The 15,246-nt window shown below is 37.2% G+C and overlaps 1 protein-coding gene across 4 annotated transcripts in view; it reads right to left on the reverse strand.

The window, feature by feature from the left end:
• CCAR1 (cell division cycle and apoptosis regulator 1) overlaps positions 1–10,061 on the reverse strand; it is a 52,536-nt gene extending 42,475 nt beyond the window's left edge. Inside the window, exons 1-2 of one of the 4 annotated variants that reach the window (XM_057734894.1) lie at positions 9,968–10,061; positions 8,647–8,771 (exon numbers count right to left, since the gene is read on the reverse strand). In XM_057734894.1, the coding sequence (XP_057590877.1) occupies positions 8,647–8,719 (73 nt within the window). In that variant the 5' untranslated portion in view covers positions 8,720–8,771; positions 9,968–10,061. Of the gene's footprint in view, positions 1–8,646; positions 8,772–9,234; positions 9,254–9,851 lie in introns of those variants that run through there. The other 3 variants (XM_057734893.1, XM_057734895.1, XM_057734896.1) reach the window with 3 other exon arrangements.
• Positions 10,062–15,246: the final 5,185 nt, after the last annotated feature.

The following is a 15,246-nucleotide window of genomic DNA, read 5'->3' on the forward strand; positions in this document are numbered from 1 at the left end:
AAAAAGGGGGGAGAAAAAATCAAGATTATTTGGATCCTTTCCAGGAATTTTCAATGAGTGCTTAGTTGTGCATTACAGTCTGTCATTGCTTAGTAAAAACCGAAAAAAAAATTTCAGTAATGCTTGTTGAATTTAACTGATTCATACCCCAACTCAAATTCCATTGGCTTTATTAAATATTTGTTCAAGTCATGATAGATATAAGAAAACATTAATATATAAAATTAAACTACAGAATGAACCCAACCAACCTTACCTAGACCAAGAGGTTAAAGCACCCTTGAGAAATATTTTTAGGAAGAACAAAAAATAAATTATCTTACTAATCTAGAATGTATTGTTTTATCTTCAAGCAGATTAGAATCATAAATTAAGGACAACATTGTTGGAAGTGATCCACCCTTAAAACATCCTACTGGATAGAATTTTCATGTACTTCTACTCTGTATTAAAGAACTGTAAGACTAGGAAACACACACTAGGAACAGTTTAAAAACACAAAGTTAAATTGCAGTTTAGCATTGTACTTCCCAAAACTTTATCTTTTAGAATAATGACTAGTTCCCCGGGACATTGAAGTTTGGAAAAAAGGGGTCCAAGGTTTAAAAAGTTCATGAAACAGTGAATTAAGCACACATTTTTACTGCAGGAATCCTCAGAACCTTTTCTATGCCAGTAAGCATTGTGAATCTCAAAGAGGTCGCCATAAAAGCAATACTTGCTCATGTAACACTCCCTTTTCCAAAGCACCTTGCTTATACATAATAACTTGAAAAAATGCTGCTCTACAGTTATTAGTTAATAATCCTATAGAAAAAGCAATATTGTGCCTTACACGAACAGAGCAGAGACCATTAATGAATTGACCAAAGCACCTAGTCTAGAATCTATCAGAAAATCTTTATAAGTGTGAGGTTCATCATCAATGAGTTGTTGAAGAGTCCAGATTAATTCTACTTAAAAATAAAACAAGCCAATAACAAACTTAGGCAAAAACAAGCAAACGAATCCCAGAAATCACATGTGGAATAGGTATAAATTACAAATTATTCCCTGCTAAAACACTGATTTTTTAAAAATTAAAAAAGGATGAGGAAGAAAAAGAATCTAAGGCTGGGAAAAAACCTACCGGATGTCCTGAATACACAATTCTAAACCCTTACAAGCATCAATCTTTTGTGCTCGCTTTTTCTGTTTTGTTTTTAATTTTTATTGGAGTATAGTTGCTTTACAATGTTGTTAGTTTCTGCTGTACAGCAAAGTGAATCAGCTATAAGTATATACATATCCCCTCATTTTTGGATTTCCTTCCCATTTAGGTCACCACAGAGCACTGAGTAGAGTTCCCTGTTCTACACAGTAGGTTCTCATTAGTTATTTTACACACAGTATTGTAAATATGTCAATCCTGTTCTCCCAATTCATCCCATTCCCCCTTCCGCACCCCCATCCATACGTATGTTCTCTACATCTGTGTCTCTATTTCTGCTTTGCATATAAGCTCACCTGTATCATTTTTCTAGATCTCTCTTTTGTTTTTAAGGTAAGTCAGATGCCAAAGATGGGCAGAAAGGAGAAACTAGGACTAACAAAATTAATTTAAATGGAAAGAAGTGCGGAATGTCTTAACGTAAGTGTAAATTCAAAATAAGGTTAACTGCAGTGAGAACAGAGAAAAAGGTACTGAAACTAGGGCACAGGTTCTAACCAGTAGATCTTGTTAACCTTCTGAAATTGAATGTAAAATTACAGACAAGAAAGTCCAAAGCTTTCATCAGATTTTCAAAATGATAATGGACCCCAAAAAAGTTAAGAACCACTGTTTTAGGATAACAGAAGTAAAATTCTCATGTAAACACAAGACTGGGAAAGAATCTAGGAAAAATTATTAGTATTTAAAATTCTTAGATTGGAATTTTCTGCATTTGACAAAAGTAACATCTTGTGATTCAAGTATCATACCTGCATCTCCTTCACCCACCTGAGCTCTGACCTCAGATCTGCTCTTTCACTCTGCTGGTACCAATTTCCAGAACACTGAAAAGTACTGATAGCTGCCACAGGAGAAGGGCTCAGAGCCAATATCTCAGAAAGAGCTCTTTTTTTCCTATGCCTTTTCTAGGTGTTCTAGACCCTGACAACATACAGCAGTGTAGCATTAAGTAGGTGGGATGATAGCTGATATCCACAGTCTCTTTTCCACTGTTGACAATCTATGGGATGAATTAGAAACTACAAAGCAGACTGATTGGTACTGAAAGGCTCAACTGCTAGGACAAATTTATAGGAAGGAAATTCACATTCTAGTAGTTGCTGCACACTACTAGCTAGTTAATTCAAATTTTGTGAAATCACTGTGCATGTAGTTGTGGCTTTTATATGTCTATATGATATAGCTCTTTTAAAAATCATTTACATTTGCGATTTTAACAACTATGTTTCATTAAAATTTATTAATGCTCCTCTTTTTTATGGATATCTAAGAAGCTATCCTTGAATATCTGTATATAGCATTCTCCAATCTTCTTGTGAATTACTATAATCAGTATTCTGCAAGATAATTCTATAACTTACAAAGTATAAAAGTATGAATCTCTTAATCTTTCTCTCTCCATAAGTAGCTTAACACATCAGTTGGAGATTTTTTCCAATTATCCACACTGGAACAGTCTGTTATCAGTACCTGATTCAATATGATTGTTGAAGTTCTCATGGCCCATCTGAAACACACTATTTTCTAAAATGTAAAGTCAGTTTTATATGACTGAAGCATTCATTTTATGACTGACTCATTTATCATATATTGAGTACCAGTGAACACACCATTAAAACACGTAAGAGAAACCTGTCCCATCTGTTGTCCCTTATCTCATCAAACTCACGAATTTAAAAATCCTTATTACCTGGAGGACACCCTGGGGTTGGGGGGGCGGGGGGCGAAGGGGACGAAGTGAGAGAGTAGCATAGACATATATATACTACCAACTGTAAAATAGATAGCTAGTGGGAAGTTGCTGTATAACAAAGGGAGATCAACTTGATGATGGGTGACACTGTAGAGGGCCGGGACTGGGAGGGTGGGGGGGGAGTTGCGGGAGGGAGGGGATACAGGGATATGTGTATAAATACAGCTGATTCACTTTGGTGTACCTCATAAGTTGGTACAAGAGTGTAAAGCAATTATATTGCAATAAAGAGCTTAAAAAAATAAAAATAAAAAAATAAAATAAAAAAATAAAAAATCCTTATTACCTTTATAACTATCTTTCTTGAGTCATCCTTCTGAAATAAAATTCAAAACCTCATATATATACACATACATATATGCAAAACTGAATCTTTGCTGTACACTTGAAAGTAACAAAACACTGTAAATGAACTGTACGTCAATTTAAAAAAAATAACTTAGAAGCAACCTCTTGCTAAAAAGACAAAAACCTCAAACCGACCCAAGAAACTTTTTTTTTCACCTTTTGCAAAATTATTTATGGCAATGATCAAGTAATGCTTTATCCTTTGAAATTTCCATGTATCAATATATGTTCAAAAGCAATCTTACACTATATGGAGAGAAAAACATAAAGACATGCGGGATTCTCTTTATAACTTGTGCACTTAACGTATAAACCCAAGTTTTAAATCAAGTGAACAAGTCTCCTAAATGTCACCTTCAATTCAACATCCTTCCTAAGAAGTGAGCTTTAAAGATTAGATTTCATAGAAATTCAAAACCGTTGATGCCCCCATGCACAGATAACTTTCTTACGATCAGACAACTCATTGGTCAATGCATTGCTGTTGCTTTTGAGGTTCTAGTCTAACCCCATAATGTACACAAATAACTGGAAATATTCATTACCTTTTTTTTCTCATTACCTATTAAGAATTAGAAATTAAGGCATTAATAAGAAATTAAGGGAGTCAAAGGCACAAACTTCCAGTTATAAAATAAGTCTTGGGCATATTAAAAAAAATTAAGGCACAAAACAGTATTTTAAATATAACATATTCTAAATGCTGCAATCTTCTATACTAACCGCACTGTTCAATACACTAGCCACCAGTCATATATGGCTATTTCAATTTAAATTAGTGAAAATTAAATAAAATTAGAAATTCAGTCCCCCAGTCACATTAACCACATTTCAAGGGCTCAACAGCTACATGTGGCTAGTGACTACCATGCTGGATAATGAAGAAAAGAATATATCCATCATCACAGAAAGTTCTACTTAGTGGAGAGAGCTGTTGTAAAACGAAGAAGCAAAGTCTTAAATAAATCAGTGTTACATGGGGTTCTTAGAGTCTCTATAAAGATAAAAACCCTATCAGACAATAGCTCTTCCACTCCCTTGAAGTTCCATGGACGTGATGGCTAGTGATCCTGGCTATCACCTCTTCTAGCTACTACTCAAGTGATTGTTGGTCAACACTCCCAACGATTGAAGTTGAAGACACTATCTGTAATGTCATATGATTTCTTCCACCTTTGAATGCCTCAGAAATTTCCTAGTTTTCAACTTCATTTCTTTCAATGAGTCCTGTATCACCCAAAGTTAATATTCAAACTTTCGAGGTTACTTTCATTACATTTTCAGCTATAATAGATCAAAATCATTTCCCAGATCATAAAAAACACATAGTGTAAGAGAAGCCACAATCGCATAAACATGAGTTGCCTGGTCAACTTAGGATAGAGAGACGGGGCACTCACTGGTGTGTAGTTTGGTATGTTAACGCAGCTCTCACTGGATGAGAGCGAAGTAAGGCATGCTCAGAGGATAAGGGAAAAAATATGTACTAACAATGAGCCTTAACAGATTTTATGGTTTTTTTTTTTTTTTACTCTTAGAAAAATGTTTTGGAGACAACTTCCTATTACATAGCACTAGTAGTGTTTAAAAAGGGTTAAGCCCACACCAGTGCAATCTTCTTTAGGCCATGCTGGCTTGCAGGATCTTAGTTCCCCAACCAGGGATCAATCCTGGGCCCCGGCAGTGAAAGTGGACAGTCAATGTGCCAGAGTCCTAACCACTGGTCGGCCAGAGAATTCCTGCAATCTTCCTTTTCTACCAAATGAGTTGGAAACATCCAACTCTCTCAAGAGGTAACTAATATAAGTATACATAGTACTTCACTATTATTTGTTGGAAAAAGATCATGAATCTTGCAATTTAACAATTTGAGCTTCTGACTCAAAAGATGGGCATTTTAAAAGACAACCACTGGGCCAGATTAAAGAGGTAGAAACAATGAAGTCATTTTATGGAAGCAGCCTAAGTGTTCATCAATAGATGAATGGATAAAGAAGATATGGGGTATATTTATACAGAATACTACTACTCAGCCATAAAAAAAGAACGAAATCTTGCCTTTTACAGCAATATGGATGGACTTGGAAGGCATTATGCTAAGGGAAATAAGACAGACAGAAGACAAATACTGTATGATATTACTTATATGTGGAATCTAAGAAAATACAACAAACTAGTGAATATAACAAAAAAGCAGATTCACAGATGCAGAGAACAAACTAGTGATTACCAGTGGGGAGAAGGGAGGGAAGGGCAAGAAAGCGGTGGGGGAGTGAGAGGTACAAACGACTGGGTATAAGATAAGCTAACAAGGACATATAGTACAGCACAGGAAATATAGCCAATATTTTGTAATAACTTGAAATGGAGTGTGACCTTTAAAATTTGTATGGGGGTACCTCCCTGGCAGTCCAGTGGTTAAGATTCCACACTTCTAATGCAGGGGGCGTGGGTTCCATCCCTGGTTGGGGAACTAAGATTCCACAAGCTGCGTGGTACAGCCAAAATAAATAAATAAATAAAATTTGTATAAAAAATTTTTTTAAATGAAGTCACATTTAAAACAATTGTATTACCTTAAGTCACCTGTGTTACCTTAAGTCACCTGTGTTAAAGCACTATGATTTTAACTCCTGAGCTAGTTTGTTTTTTGTCTACAGCCAGAATGTAGTCATCTTACAAATGGTCAAAGAAATGGGTGAGAAAATAGGTCTGAATTGGCTAAATCCATCCAAACATTTTAATATTGTTGCAATTATATACAAAAACACATGCATAGGATCTGTAAGCAAGAGAAAGCTACTACTGATGCAGTTATCTACATGCAAAGTACAGAGGGCCTAAATATAAAACAGAGGAATATATTTGAGGCATTTTCAAGGGGGAAAAAAGTCAAGGTTTGATATATGTTTGAATATGGAGAATAAAGGAAAAGAAAATTAAAGATGACAGACGTAGAAATTACTAACTCCTTAATGGAACAGACTTAGCATTAAAATTAATCAGAAACAATTCAAATACTGATCTTCGACTTCAGCAATAAAGTGCTAGTGTCTGTGCTTTTACTGAAGTTTTTAATCTTATTTTAAATACATCATCTGTGTGAATGCACTGAAATTTTCAAATCGCTGTTAGCTGAGAATTTTCAGAGTTAGTACAAATGCAAGATAACCTTACTAGAAAATGGAACAGCAAAGCCATTAACTGAACAAAACCACCTTAAGTTATATACAAAAAGGAATTAGTAGTAATTTTTTATATTGCTTTCATAAGAAAATGAGTCAGATACACAGGCACAAAGATCAAAATATTTCATTTGAATTGAATTATTCAGTTAATCTTATTCTGCTGTGTGATTATTTGATTAATGACATCAACCTCTGATACTAATATACCTGGCATATATATATATATATATATATATTTTTTTTTTTAACTAGAATAAAACAGGCACCTATGCTATTACCCTGATTAAGTCCTTTTAATGCCCTTTGCTGAAATTTTTCCTCAACTTGTAGTTGAAGCTGCCAGGAGAAAACTTAAGGCTCCATATACTTAGGCTAAAATGTTCTCCATTGAAAAGAGGCATAAATAAAACAAATTATAATTGCCTTAGGGCTGAAAAATTCAGCGTTCACAGAAATTAGCTTGGCTCTGAGAATCAACTCTAATAAGATAACGATTAGTCACAAAGGCTTGAAAATGAAGGCTAGAATATATCAAACTTTTAGGAAACAACTTAAAATATAGCACCTAAAAATTAAATATTTTAATAAAAACACTGTCACTAGAGTTCCACTTAGAACCTACTCCAGGATTTTTGTAGGAAAACTAAGCACAGATGCTAACAAAACACTTGCCTAGTTACTTAAGTCATAATGTATCAACAAAATATCAGATTTTGAAAAACTATGATTAATGCTAGGACCCAGAAAATGTATAATTTCCTACAGCATAAATACAAACTCTGTTTAGACAAATCCCATTATTTACATTTGGAATCTCTATTGTCAAGTATGGAAAAGGAGACCTATATTTACTACTGACTTTGACAAGTTTTAAACCTTTGGTGTCTCCCTTGCTCAGTTTTAAAATAAAAACAAGAGTATAATGTACATTTAAGTAATTACAAATGTTAAGAGCTATAGACAACAGAATTCCACCATAACAGCTATTCTATTGGAACAATACAGATATGAAATTAAAACAAGTTATATGTAGGAAAAAACAGGTAAACATGCTTAGTTTACCAAAATACCAGTATACAGCACCTGCTTCTGTGCCACAAAGTAGCTGCTAATAACTCCTGTTTCACCAAAACTAAGTCATTATCAGGTTCGCCACTATTTAACATGGAGAAATACTTGGATCTGAATTAACATAATCTTTAACTATTATTTCATATTTTTTCAGTTGTTTGCAGAAATAACTGTTGATCATTTAATACCTCAAATCAAAAAAATTAAAATAAAAACCCTAATGTATCCATTTCCTTAAAGAGAAAGGTCACCTACATAACAAGATAATCATGTCCATCAAATTGAGAACACGGGAGTCAGAAGATCACAGTGGCTCTATCACTGACCTCAAATAACAAAAGTTTAAGTAAAATGCAGCAAAGAACTAATATCAGACATGTCACAAATAAAAATATATTCAAATTAACAAAATAAGCAGCAGCTTTTCTGGGTAACTCAAAATTTTCAAAGACACTCAAAATTTCATTCTGTAAACTTGGGAAACTCGTTTTAAGATTCAAATCGTAAGTCAAGAAACAGTAAAAGAATCTTCCTAAGAGCAATGGCGAGAAACACTGAAACAAACACTTTCAATGACATGTTTTGTTACTTTCTTCTGAAAATGAATATTCATGTGCTCCTTTTACATATATTTATCCTTTTCCTTTGCTTGATACATTCTTTAGAGCTGGTTTCTCTACTTTAAATTCAAATAATTGACAACCAGTCCTGTATAATTTTTCATAAAGTATGGATTAATACATTTATTTAAAAATATAACTTATGAATACTGACATCTTAATACGCCAAATGAGGTAAACTCTACTTAACGAATGAGTGGCTACTAACCTCTAACATAATTAAACCAATTAATCAATTTAATGTTTGAAAAACTATATATAACTGTTCAAACTGCTGTGTAAAACAGATATTTTGCTAGTTGGCCCATGAACTTTTAAAAGAAGCTTAACAGATAAGCTCAAAAGATACAGCATTTGCAAACTTTTTACAATATTGTGCATAGCCTAATTCACATACTTATAACATATCCCCAACCCGACATCTACAGTACATCTGTTCAGAAGAAGCCTGACCTGGCTGAGATACCGCAGTGGCTGTAAACTGAGTAGCCCATGGCGGATTCTTCTGTCCTCCAAACTGGGCCATGATAAAAGGAGGGTAAAAAAACCTTCACTTGTTTGTCTTCTATAGCAGCAATCTATTAAGAAAGGATCCACAGTTTAAAGTTCAACCAAACTACAAATATCACAAAAGTATTATTTTAAGGAAATGTTCAATTTGTCAAGGACATCTTCGTACACCAAATATAAATAACAAGGGGCATGTGAACGTCCGATATGCAGCAAAAACATTTTACATCAAGCAGTTCACCAAAAAGTACCCAATTTCAATATGACGTTAGGGGTAGGCTTACAAGAAAGGCACTTCCTTCTGCGACTACGAACTGTCACATTTAAACAGAAGACCATCTGCTGTTTTCTACCCGATTCTTAACAATAAAAAGTACACAGCTTTACGTTCAAAAGAAATATAGCCTGCGTGTTTCTTTTGGCAAAGAGCTGGGGACTGAAAGTGGAGAAACCAATAACGGAAACTGGGACGAGACAGCGAATAAAGGAAGGCATTCAAGAATATCACTTAAATAACGAACATCTCCTTACTTTCTAGAGTAGGGAAGGAGCTGGGGGGCTCCTTTTATCTCCCCACCTCCGAGGAGAAAGGCAGTTGAAATAACGGATGCCCCTTAAATAAGCATCGCGAAGACCCCTCCCCCCAAAATCAAGCCACAAGAGGCGAAGATCTCAGCCCGCGCACTCCCTCCGCCCACCCCCCCACGCTTCGGACGGGCCAGAGCTCTGCCATCCATCTTCCTCCAGCCCCAGTTCCTCGCGGGCCGCAGGCCAGGAGAGGCGGAATCCTCCGTCCCACGAGACTAGGCAAAACGCCAAGAGGAGGATACCGCGAGCCGTGGCCCCCTTAAGCCCCCGGCGGGGCGGAGAAGGCCTCCATCCCACAAAAGCCGTGCCGCCGTGAGCGGCCCGACGCCCCGGACCGCAGCCCAGGAGGCTAAAGCCTCAGCGGCTCGAGAGCGAGGGACGGCGGTCAGGCATCCCTTCGTGCCCGCCAGGCCGCGGCTGAGCCTGAGGGTCGCCGGAGGCACCTGAGGGACCGCCGGAAAAATGCGAGGCGGTGGGGGAGGGGCCGGCCGCGCGGGGCCTGCTCCGACCCGCACAAAAGGGACCGAGTCCCTCCCGTCCAAGTCCCACGAGAGCCCCACCGTCGCCGGCCTACGGACGCCGTGCTACCAAAACGGTCGCTCCCAGCCCTTCCGCGGATCCGATAAGACGTTAAGAACCCCGGCTCGGCCTTCAGTCGCGAGAACCAGACCTTCACCTGAATCCGATCCGGGCTAACACTGAAGCCATTTCAACCCCGTCAGCCTTGTGCGCATGCGCCAACTTCCCTTTTCCCCAGTGCCTCTCCCCTCCTCCCCATCTCTCCGAGGAACGGCGCAAACGGGCTTACGTTCAACGTGCGCGCTCCCGAGCTAGCCTTCAATGTGCTCACCCCTTCACTATGCCGCTAGAACTAGAGCGCGCCTAAGAAGGGTTACCTTCGCTTCGCGTAACAATGAGTCAGTGTCTCTGCGCAAGCTCAAAGGAAAAGCTTTCGCTGAGTGTGGGAAGGAAAGAATCGGCAGTCACGTGATCCGATGAGCCAGCCGCCATTTTGTGTTTTTTCGCCTTTTTTTTTTTTTTCTTCTTTTTTTGCAGTTCAAGTATTTGGAAGAACGGATATATCCAGTGGCATCTTCCTAACTTCTTTAAAAAATTGAGATGAAATTCACTTATGTAATTCACTCGTTTAAGTAGATTGTACAATTCAGGGGCTTTTAGTACATTCATATGGTTCTGCAACCACCATAGCCTGCACCCTTACGACAAACCGCTACCTATTAAGCAGTCACTCCTTAATCCCTGCTCCCTCCAACCCCAAGCAGCCACTAATCGGCTTTCTGTCTATGGCTTTGCCTGTCCTAGACATTTCATATTAATAGAATCATACAACATACGGCCTTTTGTCTAGCTTTTGTAATTTACTGTGTCCAAGGTTCATGCTGTAGCAGGCATCAGTACTTTATTCCATTTTATACCTAAAATGATTAAATGGGTATTACCACATTTTGTTTATCCATTTGTCTGTGGATCTTTTGCATTGTTTCCACTTTAGGGCTATTTTGAATAATGCTGCTATGAACATTCACATAGAGTATTTGTTTGAACTCCTGTTTTCAGTTCTTTTAGGTTTACACCTAGGAGTGAAATTCTAGACCATCTGGTAAATTCTATACTTAACTTTATGAGGAACTGTTAACCTGTTTTCACAGAGATTACGCCAGTTTACATTCCCAAGATTAACATCAAGTATCCATTCTGTGAATATAGAGTATCTTTCCATTTATATAGGTCTTTAATTTCTTCCAACAGGTATTACAGATTTCAGAGTTCAATTTCTCACATCTCTCTCTCTTTTTTTTTCTTCCTTTTTTCGCCCACCGCACAGCTTGGGGGAATCTTAGTTCCCCCACCGGGGATCACACTGGTCCGGACAGTGGAAGCGCAGACTCCTGAACACTGGCCCGCCAGGGAATTCCCCCCCAAGATCTGTTTTTAAAAGATTAGTGTCTTAAAAGATCATTCATGGGACTTGGCGTGGGTTCAGTCCCTGCTCAGGGAACTAGATTCCACATGCCACAACTAAGTGTTTGCATGCGGCAACTAAAAGCTCCTGCAAGCAGCAAGGAAGATCCTGCGTGGCAACTAAGACCGGACACAGCCAAATAAATAAATGTTTTTTTAAAAAATAAAAGATTGCTCAGACTGTTGTCTAGAGAGTATCAAAAAGATAGAAGTGGTTATTCCCTGGTGGTCCAGTGGTTAGGACTTAGTGTTTTTACTGCCTGGATTCAATCGCTGGTCCCTGGTTTTGGAAATAAGATAAGGATAAGGGATATTAGTTGAACTATTTATTGTCATTCCCTGGGGTGTTGCCAAGGTCTGTTCGTATGTTCAGCATCTCACGTCTCCCTTTTAACCAGTCAAGAAGGAGGTGGAAAATGTAGTCTCTAGCTGCCCAGCTAAACCTGGGGAGGAGGTGGGGAAGGGGAAGTGGTGGTGATGGAGATGTTCCTTTCACTAGAAAGAAGAGGACTACCAGGATGCTACAGAGAAGTAGGTGTCAAAAATAGGTGAATTTAAAGTAACTTATTTTGGGGACTTCCCTGGTGGCACAGTGGATAAGACTCAGAGCTCCCAATGCAGGGGGCCCAGGTTCAATCTGTGGTCAGGTAACTAAAACCCATATACATGCCGCAACTAAGAGTTCACATGCCACAACTAAGGAGCTGGTGAGCCCCAACTAAACCTGCTGCAACCAAATAAATAAATATTTAAAAAGATAATAAAGTAACTTATTTTCCTGTGATAGTTGCTGGAATATCACTAAAAGGCTATTGTCAATCTATTTTTTCATTTCAGGTTTTAATAAATACTTTAGGATGTCAACTTTAAAGTACTCTTAGCATACTGTGTTCAGGATAGTTCAATTAAAATAATGATAAATCCAAGAGGGCATGAGTCAGTCTAGAAGCAAATCGATTAACAGCTTTGCTAATTACTAGAGGTGTGAGCTCCTGAATTGATCTGTAAAGTGGGGTTGATCAGAGCTCTTACTTAATAGCATCACTGTGGGGATTAAATAGTTTACATAAAATGTAAGGTTTCTGCCTCATAATAAGGATTCCATAAGTGTAGCCATCTTGATTTTGTGTTGAACCCAATCCATATATTTGGTTATCTCCAAATATTAAATCTTATAGTCCTTTGTAGTTAAAAATGTGTGAATTTTGTTGGATATTACATTTTAAAAATATGATTTTGAAGAGGAAAGAAAAATTAGACCACCAGGTGCAAAATAGAAGTATAAAATTTATTTAAAACCACCCACAAAGTTCTGTGTAATCAGGAATGATACAATTTGCAATAGTTTTTTTTTAAAAACTCATGACAAAGATTTAAAATATAATTTCAATTACAGTATTCATTTAGCCTTATTCAGTTAGAACAATAAAAAAAGAAACTTTATGCTCTAAATAAATGAGACACACAGGAAAATATAATAGACAATTTTCACAACTATCTTTACATGTATGTTTCAAAACTAGTACATTTCAAAGCATTTTTGCTACATAAACATGAAATCATGTACAACTGCTGTGCACCAAAATTTAGCTTAATTAGGTCTTTCAAGTAACATGCAATTCCAACTCACAAGTCTTCAAGTACTGCTAGTAAGTGTTCCCTTGTATACAGAGCACTACGTATTGATCCTGAATTGAAATCATCATAATTAAGATTATCTCTTTCCCTTCTACATGTTGAAGTGCTTTTTCCTTAAACTGTTTCCCCCATATGTCAAGAACCAAAAATGGATGTTTGTGGGGTTTGAAAATCTTTTTCTTACTAACCTATTTCAATGTATGGGATATTTAATACAGTAGGACGGCAATAGGTAAAATCCTCCAAAGGAAAAATCAAAGGTACAAAATAAATAGTAAATACACCCCAAAGAGAGAAAAAGTCAGCTAGAGACAGGAATATTATTTTGTTAAGTTGATAATTCTCTTGGGAATTTAGTGCTACTCTACATCACCATGGCGAAGAATCTGAATATTTTACTCCCACTAATGATGAATTTAATCAGTCTTCTCCTTCAAATCAAGATATCGATGTGTATGTAAATCTATTTGGTAGGTCACCGTGTAGCATAAGAGAATAGAAACCAGAAATCAATCCTTTTCTTTCTGCTGAGGAGTTTTTCGAACTTCTCTTTAGGGAGCATTTCATGATTTCTTACTAACCCAAAGAGGACCATCCACCCATATGTCACAATGCAAAAGCTGCCCTTTATTTTTACTATAAAACCATTCTGGAAAAATATTTCTTAAAGCACCTATCACAGTGTTGTCTCATAAAAGTTTTTTAAAAAAAGACCATATCTCTTTGTGTTTTTTAAAGAGCTCTTTTTGTAAAGTCCTATGTCATCAGCCATTTATTTTATAATGTCACAAGAGGTATTAGTGAGGACAGGCAGTTACTGAACTGAATCACCAAAAATCTTATTTATTTGACTATTTAGGGCAGTCTGGCCTACGTTTCTCATTAGAAACCCATAATATACAGATGAAATAGGCCAGCTTTCCTACCTCTTTATAAAGAGCTTACTAAAAACTTTACTAATGCATCTCATTATTTTTCTTAACTCTCTGAGCAAAGGTGTGTTTAACTTTTGACCCAGAGATTTTCTGTGGTTGGGAAAATGGAACAAAAAAGAAAACAAATTCAAATAAGTGGGAGACAGAGCTATCCCTTAGAGATGCCAACAGTTTTACATTTTTACCATGAGTGCCTGGGAACTAAAATAATCAGTTTACCAAGCACATTCCCTTCAAGAAAATTGCATTTCAATTTACGAAAACATTAAACTTGGACTTCCTAGGTGGCGCAGTGGTTAAGAATCCGCCTGCCAATGCAGGGTACACAGGTTTGAGCCCTGCTCTGGGAAGATTCCACATGCCATGGAGCAACTAAGCCCGTGTGCCACAACCATTGAGCCTGTGCTCTAGAGCCTGTGTGCTGCAACTACTGAAGCCCACGTGCCTAGAGCCCGTGCTCTGCAACAAGAGAAGCCACTAAAATGAGAAGCCCGCGCACCACAGTGAAGAGTAGCCCCTGCTCTCAGCAACTAGAGAAAGCCCGTCTGCAGCAATGAAGACCCAATGCAGCCAATAAATAAATAAAATAAATAAATAAATTTATAAAAAAAAATTAAACTTCGATTATGAATTGCTGACCTTGGTCTTTAAAAAAAATATTTTTAAGCAATTATTATTTAGGAGGTTTCCCTTTGTTTCAGTAGTACAGGGACATTCTTTAAACAAAGAAAAAAATTTTTTACAGGGGAAAAAATAAAACTTCATTAATCTAAGCCCTAATGCAGAAGTCCTAGGAATTTGGGCAGACCTGCCAACGTATGAATAAGAAAATAGCTGGCTAAAATAAATAGTGGAGACAAAATACTTCAGAAGCATATTTTCTGTACAATAAGTAGATTTTATATTATTCTTAGGTCTGACAAAATTTCCACTCAATAACACTCTCTAACGCATAGTTTGTGGCACAGAAATGCATTCAGCAATCTGCAGATATTGCTTGTTTTAGTTTCACTTGACTTTCTGTGTGATTTGGAGCAAGCCATTTGCTATTCTTGCCAATCTGCAGCTTCCTGGCCAGTAAGATGGGAACCTTGTTGGGGAGAAAAAAGCAGCACATAGGAAAGCAGTTTGATAGCCTAAAACATTATGAAGTACAAGGACTATAATTCTTCTTACTTCCATATTTGCTTTCAAAAGTGTTCCTCATTTTGAGCTGCTATTTTTCAGAAAAAAATTGGTATGGCGTGGGGAGTAGAAACATTACAACTTGGTTTTGAGCTGATAGGTGAACCTGCAGGCTGCTTATAGGAATTCTCCTTCTTATTCTTAGAATTCTCCTTCCTTTCTGCCCCTTAACTTCCCCCTAGTGTACTCAAAAGAGCTTCTGATGACTGACTTA

This window comes from Hippopotamus amphibius, chromosome 5 (assembly GCF_030028045.1).
Source record: "Hippopotamus amphibius kiboko isolate mHipAmp2 chromosome 5, mHipAmp2.hap2, whole genome shotgun sequence".
Classification (NCBI taxonomy): Eukaryota; Metazoa; Chordata; class Mammalia; order Artiodactyla; family Hippopotamidae; genus Hippopotamus; species Hippopotamus amphibius.